The sequence below is a fragment of the Lepidochelys olivacea genome, assembly GCF_965140295.1.
Source record: "Lepidochelys olivacea isolate rLepOli2 genome assembly, chromosome: 4".
Classification (NCBI taxonomy): domain Eukaryota; kingdom Metazoa; phylum Chordata; order Testudines; family Cheloniidae; genus Lepidochelys; species Lepidochelys olivacea.
The window spans coordinates 130,469,453-130,488,345 of NC_140414.1; the positions used below are offsets into that span (position 1 = coordinate 130,469,453).

General features: G+C 40.9%; 1 protein-coding gene across 1 annotated transcript in view; it reads left to right on the forward strand.

Annotated features, from left to right (window-relative positions):
- The window catches only part of POLN (DNA polymerase nu), a gene marked incomplete at its 3' end in the record, with an annotated part of 269,901 nt that overhangs the window by 106,740 nt on the left and 144,268 nt on the right, over nucleotides 1–18,893 (forward strand). The window contains exons 14-15 of the mRNA XM_084625771.1: nucleotides 13,352–13,435; nucleotides 14,356–14,445. Of these exons, the coding sequence (XP_084481897.1) occupies nucleotides 13,352–13,435; nucleotides 14,356–14,445 (174 nt within the window). The remainder of the gene's footprint in view (nucleotides 1–13,351; nucleotides 13,436–14,355; nucleotides 14,446–18,893) is intronic.

Consider the following 18,893-nt stretch of genomic DNA (forward strand, 5'->3'; position numbering starts at 1 on the left):
CCTGGTGAAAGCCATCGCACTGTGCCTGGGGGAGGTCGCTGTGAACTGCGCCATCCCTGGTACTGACAGCCAGTTGTGACCTGACGTGGTAGTCACCGACGAGGCCCAGAAAAAGATCATCCTCATCGATGTCACGGTCTCCTTTAAGAACAGGACCCTGGCCTTCCGTGAAGCCCAGGCTCGTAAGCTGGAAAAATATGCCCCCCTGGCCGACACCCTGAGAGCAAAGGGCTACGAGGTGCAGATGGATGCCCTGATCATCGGAGCCCTGGGCGCTTGGGACCCCTGCAACGAGCGTGTGCCGCAGACCTGTGGGATCAGTCGACGCTACGCATGGCTCATGCGGTGCCTCATGGTCTCGGACTCCATCCGATGGTCCAGGGACATCTACATCGAACACATCACCGGCCACCGACAGTACCAGGAAGTGTGAGCCGGTATGACATCGTGCATCAACTATGGGAAAGGGACTGAGAGACTTTTTCCATTGGACCATATGAACTGGAACCATAAACTCACCGAACATTTAAATTGGAAAAAATTTTGAAGGAGAAGGTAGTTAAGGACATTGAAGTCAATAGTAAATGGGACAAAATACAACATGGTTTTACAAAAGGTAGATTGTGCCAAACCAACCTGATCTCCTTCTTTGAGAAAGTAATAGATTTTTTAGACAAAGGAAACGCAGTGGATCTAATTTACCTAGATTTTAGTAAGGCATTTGATACTGTGCCACATGGGGAATTATTAGTTAAATTGGATAAGATGGGGATCAATAGGAAAATTGAAAGGTGGATAAGTAATTGGTTAAAGGGGAGACTACAACAGATCCTACTGAAAGGTGAACTGTCAGGCTGGAGGGAGGTTACCCGTGGAGTTCCTCAAGGATCGGTTTTGGGACCAATCTTATTTAATCTTTTTATTACTGACCTTGGCACAAAATGTGGGAGTGTGCTAATAAAGTTTGCGGATGATACAAAGCTGGGAGGTATTGCCAATTTAGAGAAGGACAGGGATATCCTACAGGAGGATCTGGATGACCTTTTAAACTGGAGTAATAGTAATAGGATGAAATTTAATAGTGAGAAGTGTATGGTCATGCATTTAGGGATTAATAACAAGAATTTTAGTTATAAGCTGGGGACGCATCAATTAGAAGTAACGGAGGAGGAAAAGGACCTTGGAGTATTGGTTGATCATAGGATGACTATGAGCTGCCAATGTGATATGGCCCTGAAAAAAGCTAATGTGGTCTTGGGAGGCATCAGGAGAGGTATTTCCAGTAGGGATAAGGAGGTTTTAGTACCGTTATACAAGGCACTGGTGAGACCTCACCTGGAATACTGTGTGCAGTTCTGGTCTCCCATGTTTAAGAAGGATGAATTCAAACTGGAACAGGTACAGAGAAGGGCTACTAGGATGATCCGAGGAATGGAAAATTTGTCTTATGAAAGGAGACTCAAGGAGCTTGGCTTGTTTAGCCTAACTAAAAGAAGGTTGAGGGGAGATATGATTGCTCTCTATAAATATATATGAGGGATAAATACCAGAGAGGGAGAGGAATTATTTAAGCTCAGTACCAATGTGGACACAAGACCAAATGGATATAAACTGGCCACCAGGAAATTTAGACTAGAAATTAGACAAAGGTTTCTAACCTTCAGAGGAGTGAAGTTTTGGAATAGCCTTCCAAGGGAAGCAGTGGGGGCAAAAGATCTATCTGGCTTTAAGATTAAACTCGATAAGTTTATGGAGGAGATGGTATGATGGGATAACATGGTTTTGGTAATTAAATATTCATGGTAAATAGGCCCAATGGCCTGTGATGGGATATTAGATGGGATGGGATCCGAGTTACCCAGGAAAGAATTTTCTGTAGTATCTGGCTGATGAATCTTGCCCATATGCTCAGGGTTTAGCTGATTGCCATATTTGAGGTCGGGAAGGAATTTTCCTCCAGGGCAGATTGGAAGAGGCCCTGGAGGTTTTTCGCCTTCCTCTGTAGCATGGGGCACGGGTCACTTGCTGGAGGATTCCTTGAAGTCTTTAAACTATGATTTGAGGACTTCAGTAGTACAGATATAGGTGTGAGGTTTTTTGCAGGAGTGGTGGGTGAAATTCTGTGGCCTGCGTTGTGCAGGAGGTCAGACTAGATGATCATAATGGTCCCTTCTGACCTAAATATCTATGAAAAACATACCCCCATATCTCAATGTGTACTTTGACCCCTTAAACTTTTACCCCCAATCGGGGAGATTGCAGATTATGTATTCCTTACGCCATCCATTCCTAAACCGAATTTTGCACCGTTGATAATCTGTACCTTATTCCCTGATAACCAGAAACTTCTATGCTTAAACTCTGTATCATTTTCTTTTTACTTCAACATCATCTTAATAAAATTATTAAATCTTTTATTGGACCAACTTCTGTTGGTTTTGAATCTGAAGAAGAGCTCTGTGTAGCTCAAAAGCTAGTCTCTTCCACCAACAGAAGTTGGTTCAATAAAAGATATTACCTCATCCACCTTATCTCTCTCAAAGACAAAGTGAACATTTGTGCATGAGTTATTACAATTCCTGTACAGTCTTGATCTTCTTTTTGATCTACCCTTTGCACCCAGAGTCTTACATGGCTGGTAGTAGCCATAGCATGGCTCATGTCACAAGCTACACATCTATTCCATTCATGGACAACTTACCTGTCAGTGCCCTGTCCAGAAAAACATACCCACTTGTAATTCACCAGCTGCTGAAAAGGATTCAAACCCACGAGGTGTTTAAAATCAAGAAGAATTTTTTAAATCCATTACAGAGAACTGATCATGCAGGGGCAAAAACAGGCATGACTCTGGCCATAATTTTATCACCACAGTAAAGATTTGCAAAGAGCCAAAACTTTATTGTATCAGTCATTTCCTGTCAGTGGTCATTCATAGACAGTTATTGCCAGTGGCTAGGATTGTTGGTGCCATGCATGGAATTTGACAAAATGTGCCTCCAGAAATTCTTTCTGAGGATATGGAATCACTCGCATGATGCAATGCAAAATTAGGCATCTATAACAGGGTCAGTCGTCTCCTGAGCCCTGCTCATGGCTGAGGATGCCTCAGTGGTTCCCTGCATCAGTTTTTGCTCTCAAGTAGTGCAGTAACTTCATATGCAATCTCTTCTCTATCAAAAATACCGCTCCTTGGGGCTAATTTATTATAAAAAGAACCTTCATGAAAACTGGTCCATAGCAAAAGTCCTAACACAAAATCAATTTCTCACTTCCAGTGCAAATACTCATGAAGTTCACCTGACATCTCAGCCTTTTATGCCCCACATCCATACACCAGTACCTTTGGCCATATCTGGACTGTCAGCCTTCTTCTGTCCCTCTGGCCTTGGGCAGCCCCCCCCAGCCTCTAAGCTAGACTGCAACCCTGCTCTTCCCCACAGGAACCCCCACAGCCTCCCTGCTGGGACACTTCCACAGCCCTCTCACTGTTCCTCTAGGTTCAGCTGTCTGGCCCTGGAGATGTCAGCGGGTCAACCCTTCTGCTGCTCCCCTGCCTTCAGCCTTCTCTGGCCCTTGGCTCCAGCTTAGAGTGAGTCGGCAGCTCCCTGTGCTGCTCCCTGGCCCTTCAGCCCAGGCTCTCTGGGATGGAGACACCAGACAGCAAACTCCTCTTGCTGCTCTTCTGCATTCACTCTCCACCCAGTAACAACATACAGTCTCTACCAGTGCTCATTTCCTACTCAGTCTCCTCCTTCCAGGCAGCCCTGACTCACTAGGTCTTCTTTTCTAGAGCCCTATTTTAAGTCCAGTTGGCCAAACTGGAGCATGCAGGTAAGGCATGAGCGCATTGGCCCTGTTCCCTTTTAAAGGGTCAATATCACCCCATGACAGCATAATTCCCAGGTCATATCCAAATGTCCCTTTGTGAGCAGTAGTTACAAACATGATGAAAGACCATCGGTTTTCACTCTAGACTCTTGCAGGGACAAGCCTTGCAGGCTGGGCAGCACGCCTGCAAGACAAACTTCCAAAATCTTAGAGTACACATCCTTTTAATTCACGTAATTCTATCAGTGTTGTGTCTGATCAAAAACGTACGAATGGCCATACAGGATTGGACCAATGATCCATTGAGTCCGGTATCCTGCCTATGACACTGGTCAGTACCAGATGCAAGAAACCCTACAGAAGGAAGTTAGAGAATATCCCAGAGGGGAAATTTAGTCCAATAAGAGGTTTGCTTATGATCTGAAGCATGAGTATTTATATTCCTTCCAAAACCAGGAAATAATCAGGAGTCAAAGCTTCTCTGTATGGAAATAATGTTCTGGGCAGAAAAAAATCTGCTTTTTCCTCTTTTCGGTATCTGTGTCTTTAAAAAAGAGAGAGCTGAAGTCGTTCTCCTAGTTCTACGTTGGCTCACAAGGCACTTGTTTGGACTTGATAGCCCAGGAACCTCCATTGCATCCGCAGAGGTCAGACGTGTTAAAGCAGACTCCTTCATCTGGATCTGGGCCACCTACTGTTACAGCCTGGGCATTGGAAGAGAAGTGTTGTTCAATGGGGATTCTCCATTATCCTCATTGCCACATTTTGGTATCCAGTCAACTCAACCAAGAAATTTCATTCATCTGCTCAGATTACATTTCTGATGTGAAGGGAAAATATCTGGGGGCAAGAACTGTGTTTTGTACAGTTCCCAGCACAATGCTGCCCAGCCCTGACCTCTAGATGCCGTTAGGGGGCTTATTCCTTCACCCACTTACTTCCCTGATCCTTCTCGCATGAACAGAGAGCAACAATACCCAAAGTCCAAAGGTGCAAACAATTCGATGTTTATTGGGGTGAACTTCCAGCAAGCATGATTCCAGTTTCCTTCCTTAGTATCCTCCTTCCCAGCTCTGACACCACAGAGCCTTACACCTGTGTCCCTGTTCCCATTCCTACCCTTAGCCAAACATGATTCCAACTTCCTTACTCCCATTCCCTGTTCCCATTTCCCCCTTTAGCAAAACATGATTCCAATTTTCTTACCCCCATTCCCTGTTCCCATCTCCCCCACCCACACCCACCCACTTCCTGATTGACTGCAGACTATATAGTAAAACTTCAGTTCTGCTTAGCTTACCAATCATTTTCCTGAAATTTAACTAACCAATCCTAACATATTGTAACATGATTATTTAACCAATTATGTCCACCACCTTAATTAGTTTTACACCCAGCAAAATTCATTATACAGCAGACAGGAACAATCACAGAACCAGACAGAGATTATACAGACAAACAATAGCAAAGTGGGAACTATAATGACAAAACAATACAGAAGTGAGGATTTCACATCCCAGCTATTGATAAGTGAGTTCTTGCCAGACAGGATGCTATCAAACTAAGTTTTCTTTTACATCTTTTAGGCACTTCCCTTTCTCTGGAGGTGATGGGCGGTATCAGGACAGGATTGTATTCCTAACAGCCCAATAGTACCTTATTTCAATGTGACTAGTTTGGAATGTGAGGAGGTGACTGGTTGCTTCCCAGCTTATGGCTGCCTCTGTTGCTTAGCCAAAGGCCTTAGCCTAAGAACCGGGCCTCAGACTGTCACAGTAAGAGAAAGACCTTACACCGGCAGACAGTGATTTTGATTCTCTCTTTTATATCTCTCTAACTAGCCAAGTGATAAGAATACACCTAAATTCTTAGCGTACAGGCCTTTACAGACAGGCCTGAATATCTGTATCCTAACACTCCACACCTTTTTTTTTTTCCTTTTGGGATCCTCCTGCCCAGGTATCCCTGGAAAAGCATAGGACATATGGCAACACATTTCCTGATAGGGCCAGGCATCAAGGTGGACAGTGTCAATAGTCCATTTGTCCCACTGCCCCTTGTGTAGTATAGTGCCCTGGACCTTCGCTCATCTAGGCATACCACACCTATTCCAATTAGTGTTCCAGACTTCCCATTATAGTGGGCCAGAGAAGGTTGGGTCCGGGTTATCTAGTACACTGCAGGGTTTGGTGGGCTTATTACTTATAGGTTATCTCCATATGCAACGTAACACAAGTACAGTTAACGATACAAAATCCACAGCAACACCGAGTCCTGACCACTGCAGTATGGTCCAACATCCAAGATACCCCCAAAACACTGCCTCTCCTCCTTTGACAGGGTCATGATCTTATGTGTCCAGTTGCTGGCAGTTGCAACAAGCTGCCCCTGCAGGTTTTGCTTGCTTTTGTCCATATCATAAGTCCATTGAACGTTCACAGAGAAATGTGATATTGTCCAAACCAGCTTGACCACTTGGTATGGAATCAGGCAGTATGCCCTGGTTTGATTATTCACAGCAATAAGATTCACAGATCCATTTGTGCACCAAAGTCCAGATAGCAGCATATAGATGGGTGTAGTTTGGTTATGGGCTGGTGTAATTGTGCCCCCAGTAATATGTACATTCCCAGCAAAACAAATTATACACAGTACACCCAATTGTCCACCCCTTGCATAGACCATTGATCCTGCTCCTCCATAGTCACAGGAGAGGGGCACATTTAACATCTTCTGTTGATTTATACTATTTTACACACCTCCATTGATTCCCAGTGAGCTCCTCCCCTTCTCATTATTCCATATGGCTCGTGGGAACCACCTTAGTTGCCATTCCATTTCCAGGTACCACGGTAGCTATTACACAGGTGCTGGCCTCCTAGTTGAGCATTTTGCATTCCCATACACATCTGCCCCCCAAAGTCAGCCTTCTGAAGCCATCCCCCACCCATGTCATGAGATTTTTTTGTTCATTGAAGCACAGCAATGCTAGCAACAAGACAAACAACACAGACAAACACAAAACATAGATCCATGGTATTCTGAGTTATTTTTCCCACTGGCGCCAGCTTGTAGAGTGTCTGAAAAACAAAAGAAATAATTTCCACCCCCCTGGTGGGGACAGATTATTGCTTAATAATATCACTTTCTTTTACAAATTTCCTTGTTAATTGCAGGAAAAACAGAAGAATTACCTCCAGGCTATCCTTATTTTGTTCTATAGTCAGGCTAGTGAATTACCCCACTCGCTGGTCATTTATGAAATTCATGAGGTGGTATACCTCAGTTTCCCCTCTTGTACAACAGACCATGTTTGCAATAGTTTCTCTGCTGTACCAAGCTTTAAGTTTATTCTCAGGTAATAGCTGAGACACAGCTTCAGATTTTAGCACTGTACACATCCTGGGAAAATGCACATTCCTTCCAGATAGTTTAACCTTCATAACATATTAGCCATATTAATGTTACACAAGGTGTAACTGCCTCTCATGCCCACAGAGTTTTCATGCACACCCACCAAAGCAACAATCTGATCCCCCAGAGCCACCCCAAGGCTCAGTGTTCCCATCATTCCTCCCCTTTTCCTTTTACCGGTGTGTGCACACAAAATTCTGTTTTGCCTAACATCCCTTGCACTGTAATTACTCTTTTTACACAACTGTACCCCGATTACACTTCCATTTTGTACAACTAGACACAACCAGGGGCAGCCAAGTTAAGTTCCAAAAGAAACCCCTTCCATCCTTTAGTGATTTTGATTACATTACCCAAAAGTCAAATAATTTTGATCAGATTCTCTCTCTGCCTGCTGCCTGCAGCAGTCCCTTATAGACTATTTCTGTGGGAAAAGGGCCCATGTTCCCTCAGAATAGCTGTAAAGGCTTCTGTGGACAGAAGCATAGTGGTGGTAGTAGCCACTCGACCTGACCCCCTTGGATAATTTAATTACCAAGCTTCCATCCAATGTGACTGCACAGAGTTGCACATACAGTTACATGTATATAACTGGGTTTTATCATTAAACAAAACTTCTTTCTTGACATCTCACATAAGTATCCAAAGTACCCTCCATTAAAACTTCAGAGAAACAAAAGAGTGTGGAATGGCAGGTTGCACTTTGAAACTTTTTTTTTTCTCCACTCCCCCAGGATCAAGTCTCAGATCCAGTCTCTAAAGGTAGTCTGTTAACTCTGCTTTTGACTTTAAACCCTTTTGTGCCAAATCATCTTTAACTACCCCTAACTAATTTACAACCCTTCAGCAGCCCTTGCTGAAGCAGCACCAAACTTGAAAGATTCCTGGCAGCTTCCCATAATGCTGCCCTTACTTCAAACCTCTCACAAGGGGACTGAAGTGCCTCCTTTCCCTGGAAGGCATTCAGTCCCCATGGGCAGGGACCTTCTTCCACTACCCATGTACCAAGGAGGGTGGGCTCCTCAGCCACCCCCCATCCCTCTGGGTCCCCTAACACTTCCTCCATTTCCTTTTTAATCTCATCCCAGGTTGACCCCTGTACCTGGTATGGGCCCTGGTTCTCCCTTATCCATTTATCTAAAAAATCCTTTACCCTGGCTTGCCAGAACCCGCAACTACCATCACGAGAGTTCGCGATACCCCCTCCAAGCAGCTGCGCGGACTGTTGGGGAGGGGGACTTACAGGCTGCCACTCACATATCCAATGCGATGCATCCGAGTCACCGGCACCAAGATGTTAGGGGGCTTATTCCTTCACCCACTTACTTCCCTGGTCCTTCTCGCATGAACAGAGAGCAAAAATACCCAAAGTCCAAAGGTGCAAACAATTCGATGTTTATTGGGGTGAACTTCCAGCAAGCATGATTCCAGTTTCCTTCCTTAGTATCCTCCTTCCCAGCTCTGACACCACAAAGCCTGACACCTGTGTCCCTGTTCCCATTCCTACCCTTAGCCAAACATGATTCCAACTTCCTTACTCCCATTCCCTGTTCCCATTTCCCCCTTTAGCAAAACATGATTCCAATTTTCTTACCCCCATTCCCTGTTCCCATCTGCCCCACCCACACCCACCCACTTCCTGATTGACTGCAGACTATATAGTAAAACTTCAGTTCTGCTTAGCTATACTTTCACCAATCATTTTCCTGAAATTTAACTAACCAATCCTAACATATTGTAACAGGATTATTTAACCAATTATGTCCACCACCTTAATTAGTTTTACACCCAGCAAAATTCATTATACAGCAGACAGGAACAATCACAGAACCAGACAGAGGTTATACAGACAAACAATAGCAAAGTGGGAACTATAATGACAAAACAATACAGAAGTGAGGATTTCACATCCCAGCTATTGATAAGTGAGTTCTTGCCAGACAGGATGCTATCAAACTAAGTTTTCTTTTACATCTTTTAGGCACTTCCCTTTCTCTGGAGGTGATGGGCGCTATCAGGACAGGATTGTATTCCTAACAGCCCAATAGCACCTTATTTCAATGTGACTAGTTTGGAATGTGAGGAGGTGACTGGTTGCTTCCCAGCTTATGGCTGCCTCTGTTGCTTAGCCAAAGGCCTTAGCCTAAGAACCGGGCCTCAGACTGTCACAGTAAGAGAAAGACCTTACACCGGCAGACAGTGATTTTGATTCTCTCTTTTATATCTCTCTAACTAGCCAAGTGATAAGAATACACCTAAATTCTTAGCGTACAGGCCTTTACAGACAGGCCTGAATATCTGTATCCTAACAGATGCTATCATAATAGAAAGAAATAATAACAATAAAGTTCTGGAAATCTTATCTACAGTAGAGTTGCTCCAAGATGGTTGCTTGGAGTCCTAAAACCAAGTATCACAGAAAAGTGGGTAACAGCCTTAGGAGCATTCTTTAGTTAGGCATTGAATTGAGTATAATTAAATGTCAAGATTAATCAGAATGACAAATTAAATAAAACTGTGGCTGATTTCTCTAGTTACCATTGCCTTCAAAAGACAGGTTTTGGCATTAGTTCTGCTGTCTATAAAAGAAATACATTGCTGCTGTTGTGAGGAAAAAGTTGTTATAGCTCCAGAAATCATTCTGCCCATGGTAAATTCTTTTTCTGCAATTTCTGGGAAATAGTTCTTCCACCATTTTGCTCTAATTCACAAACTTAATTTGTTCACTTACAACCTTCTTAACCTTCTTGTGAAGTGATTTGATGGAACATCAAACCCATGTTTCACCAGAGATAATTGTATCAGTTTAGGGAACTGTTTTCTTTTCCTTGGCCTTCCTTTGGAAGGCTGTGGCATAAATGGACATTCCGAGACCTCTAAAGATACATCTCATGCATACAGAGTACACATACCAATTGTATCCTGTTTGTCTCATTCACTCCAAAGTAGAAAGGTGTTAAGACCTCAAGGTTGCTGCAGGCAAGATGTTAAAAGATATGTGAAACCATATACCAAGGGACTCAGGACGACTTCTTCAAGGCTCCTGGTATCACTGTCAGAAGAAAGAGGCTAAGCCACATCTGAGGAAGATTGGCAAAGTAGATTTCCATTCCTCTGCAGTGGCATCCTTTGGTAGGAAGGTGCTGCTGGCTTGGTTCTCAAATAATTATTTAAATTATGAAGCATTTACTATATGGGAGGGGGAACTTTTATTCCTATTGTTCTACTGTTTAATAATAATTAAAATTCTGCTTTATCCTTTCCTCTCCTACTTCTGTGAATCACTGCTCTTTACTTTCCATATGTGGTGAACTAGTAGCTGAAGGCCCATGCTGTCACACAGGTGTAATTCGTAAGTTGTATGTGTGGGGGGAAAAAAGCCAAAAGTGGCTGAAAACTTAAAAGATGGACACCGAATCACAGTGATGATTGAACCTGGTGATATTCTAAACAAAAGAAACTCGCCATGCTTGCAGCTGTTTCCAACAGAAATTCTAGGCTTCAGAGTGATGTTTGGGGTTATTGTATGTGCTGGTTGTATATGGATAGTTATGTTGATTTGGCTGAGTAACAGTTGGGCACGTGGATGAGGCAGTTGGCCAAGTAATCCACCATCTGTGCAGTCTCCCTCATACAATGAAATTGTTGCATGCTAATTGGCTGTAGAGTTAGAATGGTGATTGGTTGAGTTACCTGTATATCACAATGGTTTGGGACTCTTGGAATGGCATAGATACATCCCTTACTATAGCTGTACACTGCACAAGTGTAATATGTAAAGTCAAAATGGCTGAGAACTTAAAAATTGCTTGGTAACAGACTGTGAAACCCAGTGATGATTGAACCTGGTGATATCTGAACAAAAAGTGCCCTCAACGATGCTTGACAAACAGTGACAATCCTAGAATCTTGTTATATGGATAAGGACAGAAGCTGTGCAGCAGAAACAAAAAATTCTTTTCTGATAATTGTCTTTCTGTTTGCAGCTTTTCTCCTCATTCAACCCACCTGGATAGTCTAAATGACTGGAATACAAATCAGAATTTTTCTCCAAAGGGGGACTGTGATGGGGTGATCCACTCACTGTCAAGAAGGCAGCGTCTCCTGATTGTTCTGGGGAATAGCTCACCAGGTCAATGTCCCTTCCTGCAATTGCATGCCATCTCTCCACGGGTCTGCGGCCCCTCTCTAATCCCACTAGCTGCTGCAGCATCTTTGTGATTCAGCCTTCTGGCCAGGTCACTAAGTTGGTTCCCCTTGCAGGGTATCAAAGTCTTTCCCTGCTAGCAGTGCTAGGCAGTCTTCCCATTCACTACCTCGGTGCCACTTCCTCAATGGCTAGCAGGGAAACCCCAGGCCCGCCCTCTACTCTGGTTTCCGGCTCAGTGACCCTCTAGCCAGCAGTCAAGGCCTGTTCCCTTCTAGACTTTATGGCATTTCCCTGAGCCCTGTCCTACCTTCCTGGTTTCCCTCCTCTGGGTTTGCCAGCCCAAATGCACCTCCCTTCTCCCAGGGAGTGACTGTAGACATTCCCAGCAGTGCCCCTCTGCTGCCAATTTCCTGTCTTTATTATCCCCGCCCAGCTCGTTTCTCCTCAGCTGGGCTTCCTCATTGGGTCAGGGGATTGCTTAGCCACCTGATTTCTCCTAGCTATGGCCTGTTGGGTTAAATAGCTCCCTTCTCAGTCTGCATTAACCCTTTCAAGGCAAATGTGGGGTGAACACCTCATCACAGAGACTTAAACATTTTTTTTTTGGCCTTAAGGTTAGGCAATATAATTTAAAGTTGTTGTTTTAATGCTAGTAATTGGTGGTTGAAGAGTTTTTACAGCTTTGTAAGAACTTTCTGTGGCCTGAGTTGAAGGGTGGAGATTAGTCCTGAAGCCTTCAGAAACAACATAAAATCACCTCCAAAGTCCACAAGCATTACTCCCTTGTGATGAATCAGAAGAGAAAGTGATAATTTTGTTTCTGTTACCAGGTAAACTGTTTTTCAGTTTGCTTCCATATTAGGGTTCATCCTGTTCTATAGAGATTAGCTTAAGACCTGCAGCATGAGCTTCAATATCACTTACAATTTTTCATCAGTAATTATATCTCTGGATATTCTTATTATCCATATAAATATCCAGTCCCTTTTTGAATGTTGCTAATTTTTTGACATCAGCAATGTCCTGTGGCAATGAGTTCCACAGTCTTATTGCATAAAGTATGAAAAAAGTATTTTTATCAATTTTGAATTTTCTGCACTTTTAATTTAATAGAATGTCCCTTGTTCTTGTGTTGTGAGACAGAGAAGAGAAGTTCCTGATCTACCTTCTTTATACTATTCATTATTTCATATACTTTTGTCTCATCTCCTCCCATTTGTCTTCTGTTTAGGTAAACAATTGCAGGTTTTTTTCAGTTTCTTCATATGAGAGTTTTTGCATGCCATTTATCATTCTTATTGCCCTTCTGTGAGCATGTTCCAATTCTGTAATATCTTTTTTGAGATGAGGTGGTAAGTGCTGCAACAGAGTATTGTGGATTCGGCCACACCATTGATTCATATAATGGAATTGTAATATTTTCTGTATTATTCTCCATCTTATTTCTTATGCATCCAAAAATCTTATTTGCTTTTTTGACTGCAACTGCTCATTCAGCAGAGGTCTTCACTGAGCAGTCCACATAATAATGCCTAGGTCCCTTTCCTGAGCTGATACAATTAATTTAGAAATTTGTAAAGTGCATGAGTAGTTTTAATTTTGCCCTCCAATTTGCATTCCTTTGCATTTATCAACACTGAACTTAACTTGCTATCATGTTGCCCATTCACCTAGATGGTGTAGATCTCTAACGTTCTTCACAGTCCTTTCTGGTCCTGACTAACCTAAATAACTTGGTCCACTGCAAAGTTTGCTAGTCACTACTTATTACTCAGCCCCTTTCCAAATCATTAATAAATTATGTTCTCAAACTAAACATAGCCAAAAATGGTGACACATACAGTGATCAAATTGCAAGTAAGTAAAAATAGTCCTGAATGCTTGTTAAATTAGACTGTAACTCTAAATAGAACAAAGTAGTGCAAGTGGAATAATTATGATGTACCAATTTTATAGTTGCGATTGAAAGAGCTTGAGCAGGAAGCCCATCGAGCTGCTGGACAACAATTCCTATTGACCAGCAGTAGTCAGCTGAGAGAGGTACTGTTTAGATTGCTACCTTTCTTTAAATTATTAACACTATAAAATATTCATGGAGAGGGATTATAAAGCAGTAATGCTCACAACTTTGGAAATCTTGTCCTTATTGTACTAGTTATGTCATTTTATGATGATGATGGAGGATATGTCATCAGCTTTCTCACAAACATAGCGTTGCCCCTTTTTGACTTGAGCAAAGTTTGGGGTCCTGGGGATGTTCCAACTGGAAGAAGAAATTGATGGAGACTGGTATTTTCTTTGATGAAGTCTTGTTTATTTCTTACAAGGAATGTACAAAGTCCTGTGACTCTGAATGCAGAAGGAACCAAGAACAAAAGGAGCAATTTCTTAGCTTAAGTCCCTAAGCCTCATTAGCCAACACCAGATCAAAAGCTTTTTCACTAGCTTTTTCCAGCGTCACATCATGCTTCCAACCTCCAAACTGGCTTTCTTGTCTGTCCCTCTCTCTCTGTTCTTGTCTGTTCTCTGTTTCTGTGTGATCTGCCCTTCACACACAACCACACAACCCAAAAAAATATTTAGCTGAAGTTCCTATGCAGGGTCACCACACACCATTTGTCTTAGATGGGTCATGTTAATTGAAGGGTGAGTTCATATCTGTCAATCTCAATGGGGTTTTAACTCAATCCATAAAAGGTTTCACCCAAGTCATAGCAATAGCAATATATTTGACTCATCTGTTTTAGGCATCTTTAAAATTAAAGATCTGTTTGATGTTGATAAATACAACAATTTTACAAATATCTAACAATTTTTACCCATTTTGTTCCCTCTTTGCTACAGAATGCTTTTTGTTTTCTATAGAGTTTAAGGCCAGATGCACAATAGTAATGCTCCATTATGTTTCAATTTTCAAACGTTTTCATCACCTTGAAATATATATATTTTTGTTAATATAGGTATTGTTCGAAAAACTAAAGCTCCATATGCTGTGTGAGAAAGTTCCCAGAACTGAGATGCAGCATCTTCAATCCACTTCTGAAGTTGTGGTGAGAACTGAAAGGTTTTTTAAACATATACCTAGTTTAGAATTTGCTAGCATAACAAAACTCATAAATATTTATTTGTTGTTTTTTAAGTTTTAAACTTGATTCAAATTTACGGTCCAGTTTACTTAGTTCAGAAATTGTCAAACTTTTTCATATGATGGAGAGAGATGTCTTATGGATGAACTTACTGCTATTCATGATCACATTACATCCCTGTGGCTTCTACAGCAATAATGTAAAGAAAATAATATTAAGAAAGTGTTTAGTGTATTTCTAGCTGTCTTTTGATGCGATTTAACATCTGGAAACCAGGAGGAGAGCTGGCATCCAGCTTTCCAGGCAGCTTTCTGCTGACCACCAGTAAGTATTCTTGGGAGTTGCCTCTGGACATTGGGGTCCCTTGTCTTAGTTTAGTTCTATGGCTCTCATGTGCCTGGAACATTTGACTAACTGTATGCATGAAAGGCTGGGAAGGTGAGAAAAATTGATTGCATAACTTGGAAAAATGACATAGTAGAAAGACATTTAATGGAATGAAGTTGGAAAGGCAAAAATATAGACAGGCTTGGAAGGATTAGATTTTAATCAGTAAATGTTGGTAAACATCAATTTTACCAACCACACACAAACGAAAAAATATTTCCATTCATAATAGAAATTTACATCTAGGCAAAGTAAGAAAAATGCCTCTTGTGAACTTAGAGTTTGATATAAGGATATTTACTTTGTATATTTTGACATCTGATATTAACAATTTGTGTTGTAATAGTTATGAAGCTTTAACTTTTTGAATCTCAAAGTCTATTGTTATTAAACAATCCTGATCTTCCCTTTTCTGATCTCTCCATAATTTCCTGCAACTGTGAAAATTTATGTTGATAAAAGAAAAATGCTTAAAAATAACCATAGATATTATCCGTTGAAACTATTTAAAAAAAATCAAATGATGGAGGCTCAGATAGAGCACACAGTGAGTGCAGTGCAAGAAAGAGAAAGTAAGAAAAGAAGAAACACAACTGTAAACTATGCAGGAAAAATTACATCAAAATCTATTGTAGGAAGGATAAGAAAAAGTGAACTCAGGAACAGAAAAAAGGCATAGCAAAAGTGAGAAACACAGTAAATTACATTTTACAATTATTAAGTAGAAAATTGATTGACAGTTTATTACAAATAAATATTGTACTTAAGAAACCATGCATACCTGTTTAATGCTCTCATTTTACAGGAGTATAACCTTGGGGGTCTGTTATTACATTGGTGGTTTTCATCCTTGTTATTTTCAGTAATAATAGTGAGAGTTTATAGGAATACAATTTATTTATTATTGCATCAGTATACTTGTCATTTGCTTAAAAATTTTCCTTCACTTTCTGAATTGTCATAATCTCATTTTAGTTTTCTTGTGCCAAAAGTTAAAAAGAATTTTTGTCCAATGTAGGTACTGTTTATCAATAATAAAAAGGCTAGTGAAGAACTCAGTTGCTCCTGATATTTGCAGGCTTAATATAGAAAAGATTCCGATTATAATTCTATTTAGCTACTACAAGGCTTTTCAGGGATAATGGAGTACTCTCTAGCTTTTTGGCTATAAAGTTCTTAAAATTCCCCAGAACCTTACCTTGGTATTGCCGGGAAGATACACCTAATGGCAGGTATTTTTTCGCCTGTAGAAGGGACTGTCTTGAACTTGGCAGTGGGCTGCCTAGGTATATTTTAACTTTCAGGATTCCTTCCTTGGTTTTTAAAAATATTTATTCACAGGCACAGGAACAGACTACTAGGTAACAATACTCACAGACACTCATGGAGGCAGTTCACTGGAGAGATTTTGGCACCACAGTGCTCCCTATAGATCGATAGCTTGGAACTCTGCCAAAAGTCCAATGTTTTGCCTCCATTTGGTAGAAGCACCTCACTCTGCTGTCTCTGCCTGGTTTGTTGAGAGAACCATCAGACTCAGATCTTGGAGACAGTCTATTTCCTGCTTTTTCTGTCACCTCTCTTCACCCTTCCACCTCGGAGGACACAGACTGATCTACCTCAATGGTGGACCAGTTAGGAGTAGGTAAATGCAACTTGTCTGCCAGTGTCTTCCTCCAGCTGCAAGATATACCGGCTGAACTATTAGCACGGGCTATCTCATTAGTGGGTGCAGCAGCTTTTGTTGGTCCCTCTCTGGAGATGCACAAACGTTCAGCCCTGCTAAGTGAACAGCTCTGTGGGATGACATTTGATGCCTGTGGCTGGAATAGGAATCACCCTTTTTTTTTATGTACAGCCTTCTTTACATGAGGCCTTTTCATTAGGGCTGTCAATTAATCACAGTTAACTCACACGATTAACTAAAAAAAATTAATTGTGATTTAAAAAAAATTAATCACGATTAATCAGTTTTAATCGCAGTGTTAAACAATAGAATATCAATAGAAATTTAATAAATATTTTTGATGTTTTTCTACATTTTCAAATATATTGATTTCAATTACAACAGAATACAAAGAGTACAGTACTCACTTTGTATTTTTTTATTACAGATATTTGCACTGTAAAAATGATAAACGAGAAATTGTATTTTTCAGTTCATGTCGTACAAGTACTGTACTGCAATCTCTTTATCATGAAAGTGTAACTTACAAATATAGATTTTTTGTTTCTTACATAACTGCACTCAAAAACAAAACAATGTAAAACTTGAGCCAGAAGTCCACTCAGTCCGACGTCTTGTTCAGCCAATTGCTAAGACAAACAAGTTTGTTTACATTTACGGGAGATAATGCTGCCCCGCTTCTTATTTACAATGTCGCCTGAAAGTGAGAACAGGCATCCACATGGCACTTTTGTAGCCAGTGTTGCAAGGTATTTACGTGCCAGATATGCTAAACATTCGTATGCCCCTTCATACTTTGACCACCGTTCCAGAGGACATGCTTCCATACTGATGATGGTCATTAAAAAAAATGCATTAATTAAATTTGTGACTGACTGAACTCCTTCGGGGAGAACTGTATGTCTCCTGCTCTTTTACCCGCATTCTGCCATATATTTCATGTTATAGCAGTCTCAAATGATGACTCAGCATATGTTGTTCATTTTAAGAACACTTTCACTGCAGATTTGACAAAATGCAAAGAAGGTACCAATGTGAGATTTCTAAAGATAGCTACGGCACTCAACCCAAGGTTTCAGAATCTGAAGTACCTTCCAAAATCTGAGAGGGATGAGGTGTGGACCATGCTTTCAGAAGTCTTAAAAGAGCAACATTTCAGTGTGGAAACTACAGAACCCAAACCACCAAAAAAGAAAATCCTCCTCCTACTGGTGGCATCTTACTCAGATGGTGAAAATGAATGTCTGTCAGTCCGCAGTGTTTTGGATTATTATCGAGCAGAACCCATCATCAGCACATCCTCTGAAATGGTAGTTGAAACATGAAGGGACATATGAATCTTTAGCGCTTCTTGCAACGCCAGCTACAACAGTTACATGTGAATGCCTATTCTCACTTTCAGGTGACGTTGTAAACAAGACACGGATAGCATTATCTCCTGCAAATGTGTAAACAAACTTGTTTGTCTTAGCAATTGGCTGAACAAGAAGTTGGACTGAGTGGACTTGTAGGTCTAAAGTTTTACATTGTTTTATTTTTTGATGTAGTTTTTGTATACATAATTCTACATTTGTAAGTTCAACTTTAATGATAAAGAGATTTCACTACAGTACTTGTATTAGGTGAATTGAAAAATACTATTTATTTTGTTTTTTACAATGCAAATATTTGTAATAAAAAATAAATATAAAGAGAACACTGTACACTTTGTATTCTGTGTGGTAATTGAAATCAATATATTTGAAAATGTAGAAAGCATCCAAACATCTTTAAATGGTATTCTATTATTATTTCACAGTGCGATTAATTGTGATTAATTTTTTTAATCTTTTGACAGCCCTACTTTTCACCTGTTTCTTTGGCCTTTCATCAGCTCCAAGAATCTTCTTCAACCTTTTTGTGGTATGATTATTGCCTCCTTCAAAGATGAGGTATCTGCATTTTTCACTACTTGTATGATCTCTCCATCGGATTTCAGTGCAGACAGAAGGTGATTTTGGGCTCACAGAGAGAGAGGTTCTTAAACAACATGAGTTTGTGAACAATTAGGACAAGATTCTTTTCTCCCGTTCACAAGATTTGACACCTTGTGCCAGGCTCTGTTCACTCTCAGAGTATCTTACTTCTCTTAGAGCAACAAACATCAAGCAGCTACTTCAGACCCTACTGAGATCCAACTACAACAATTTGGTAGGCCCTTGGTCTCCTAGGATTCAGATACAGTTTGACTCCTGTTTAGATATAGTTAAGTGAGTGATTATTTAAATGAGGCCTTTTCACCTGTTTCTTTTATCAGTGTGAGTTCACTTGACCTATTCAGTCCTTCAGTTCATGATAT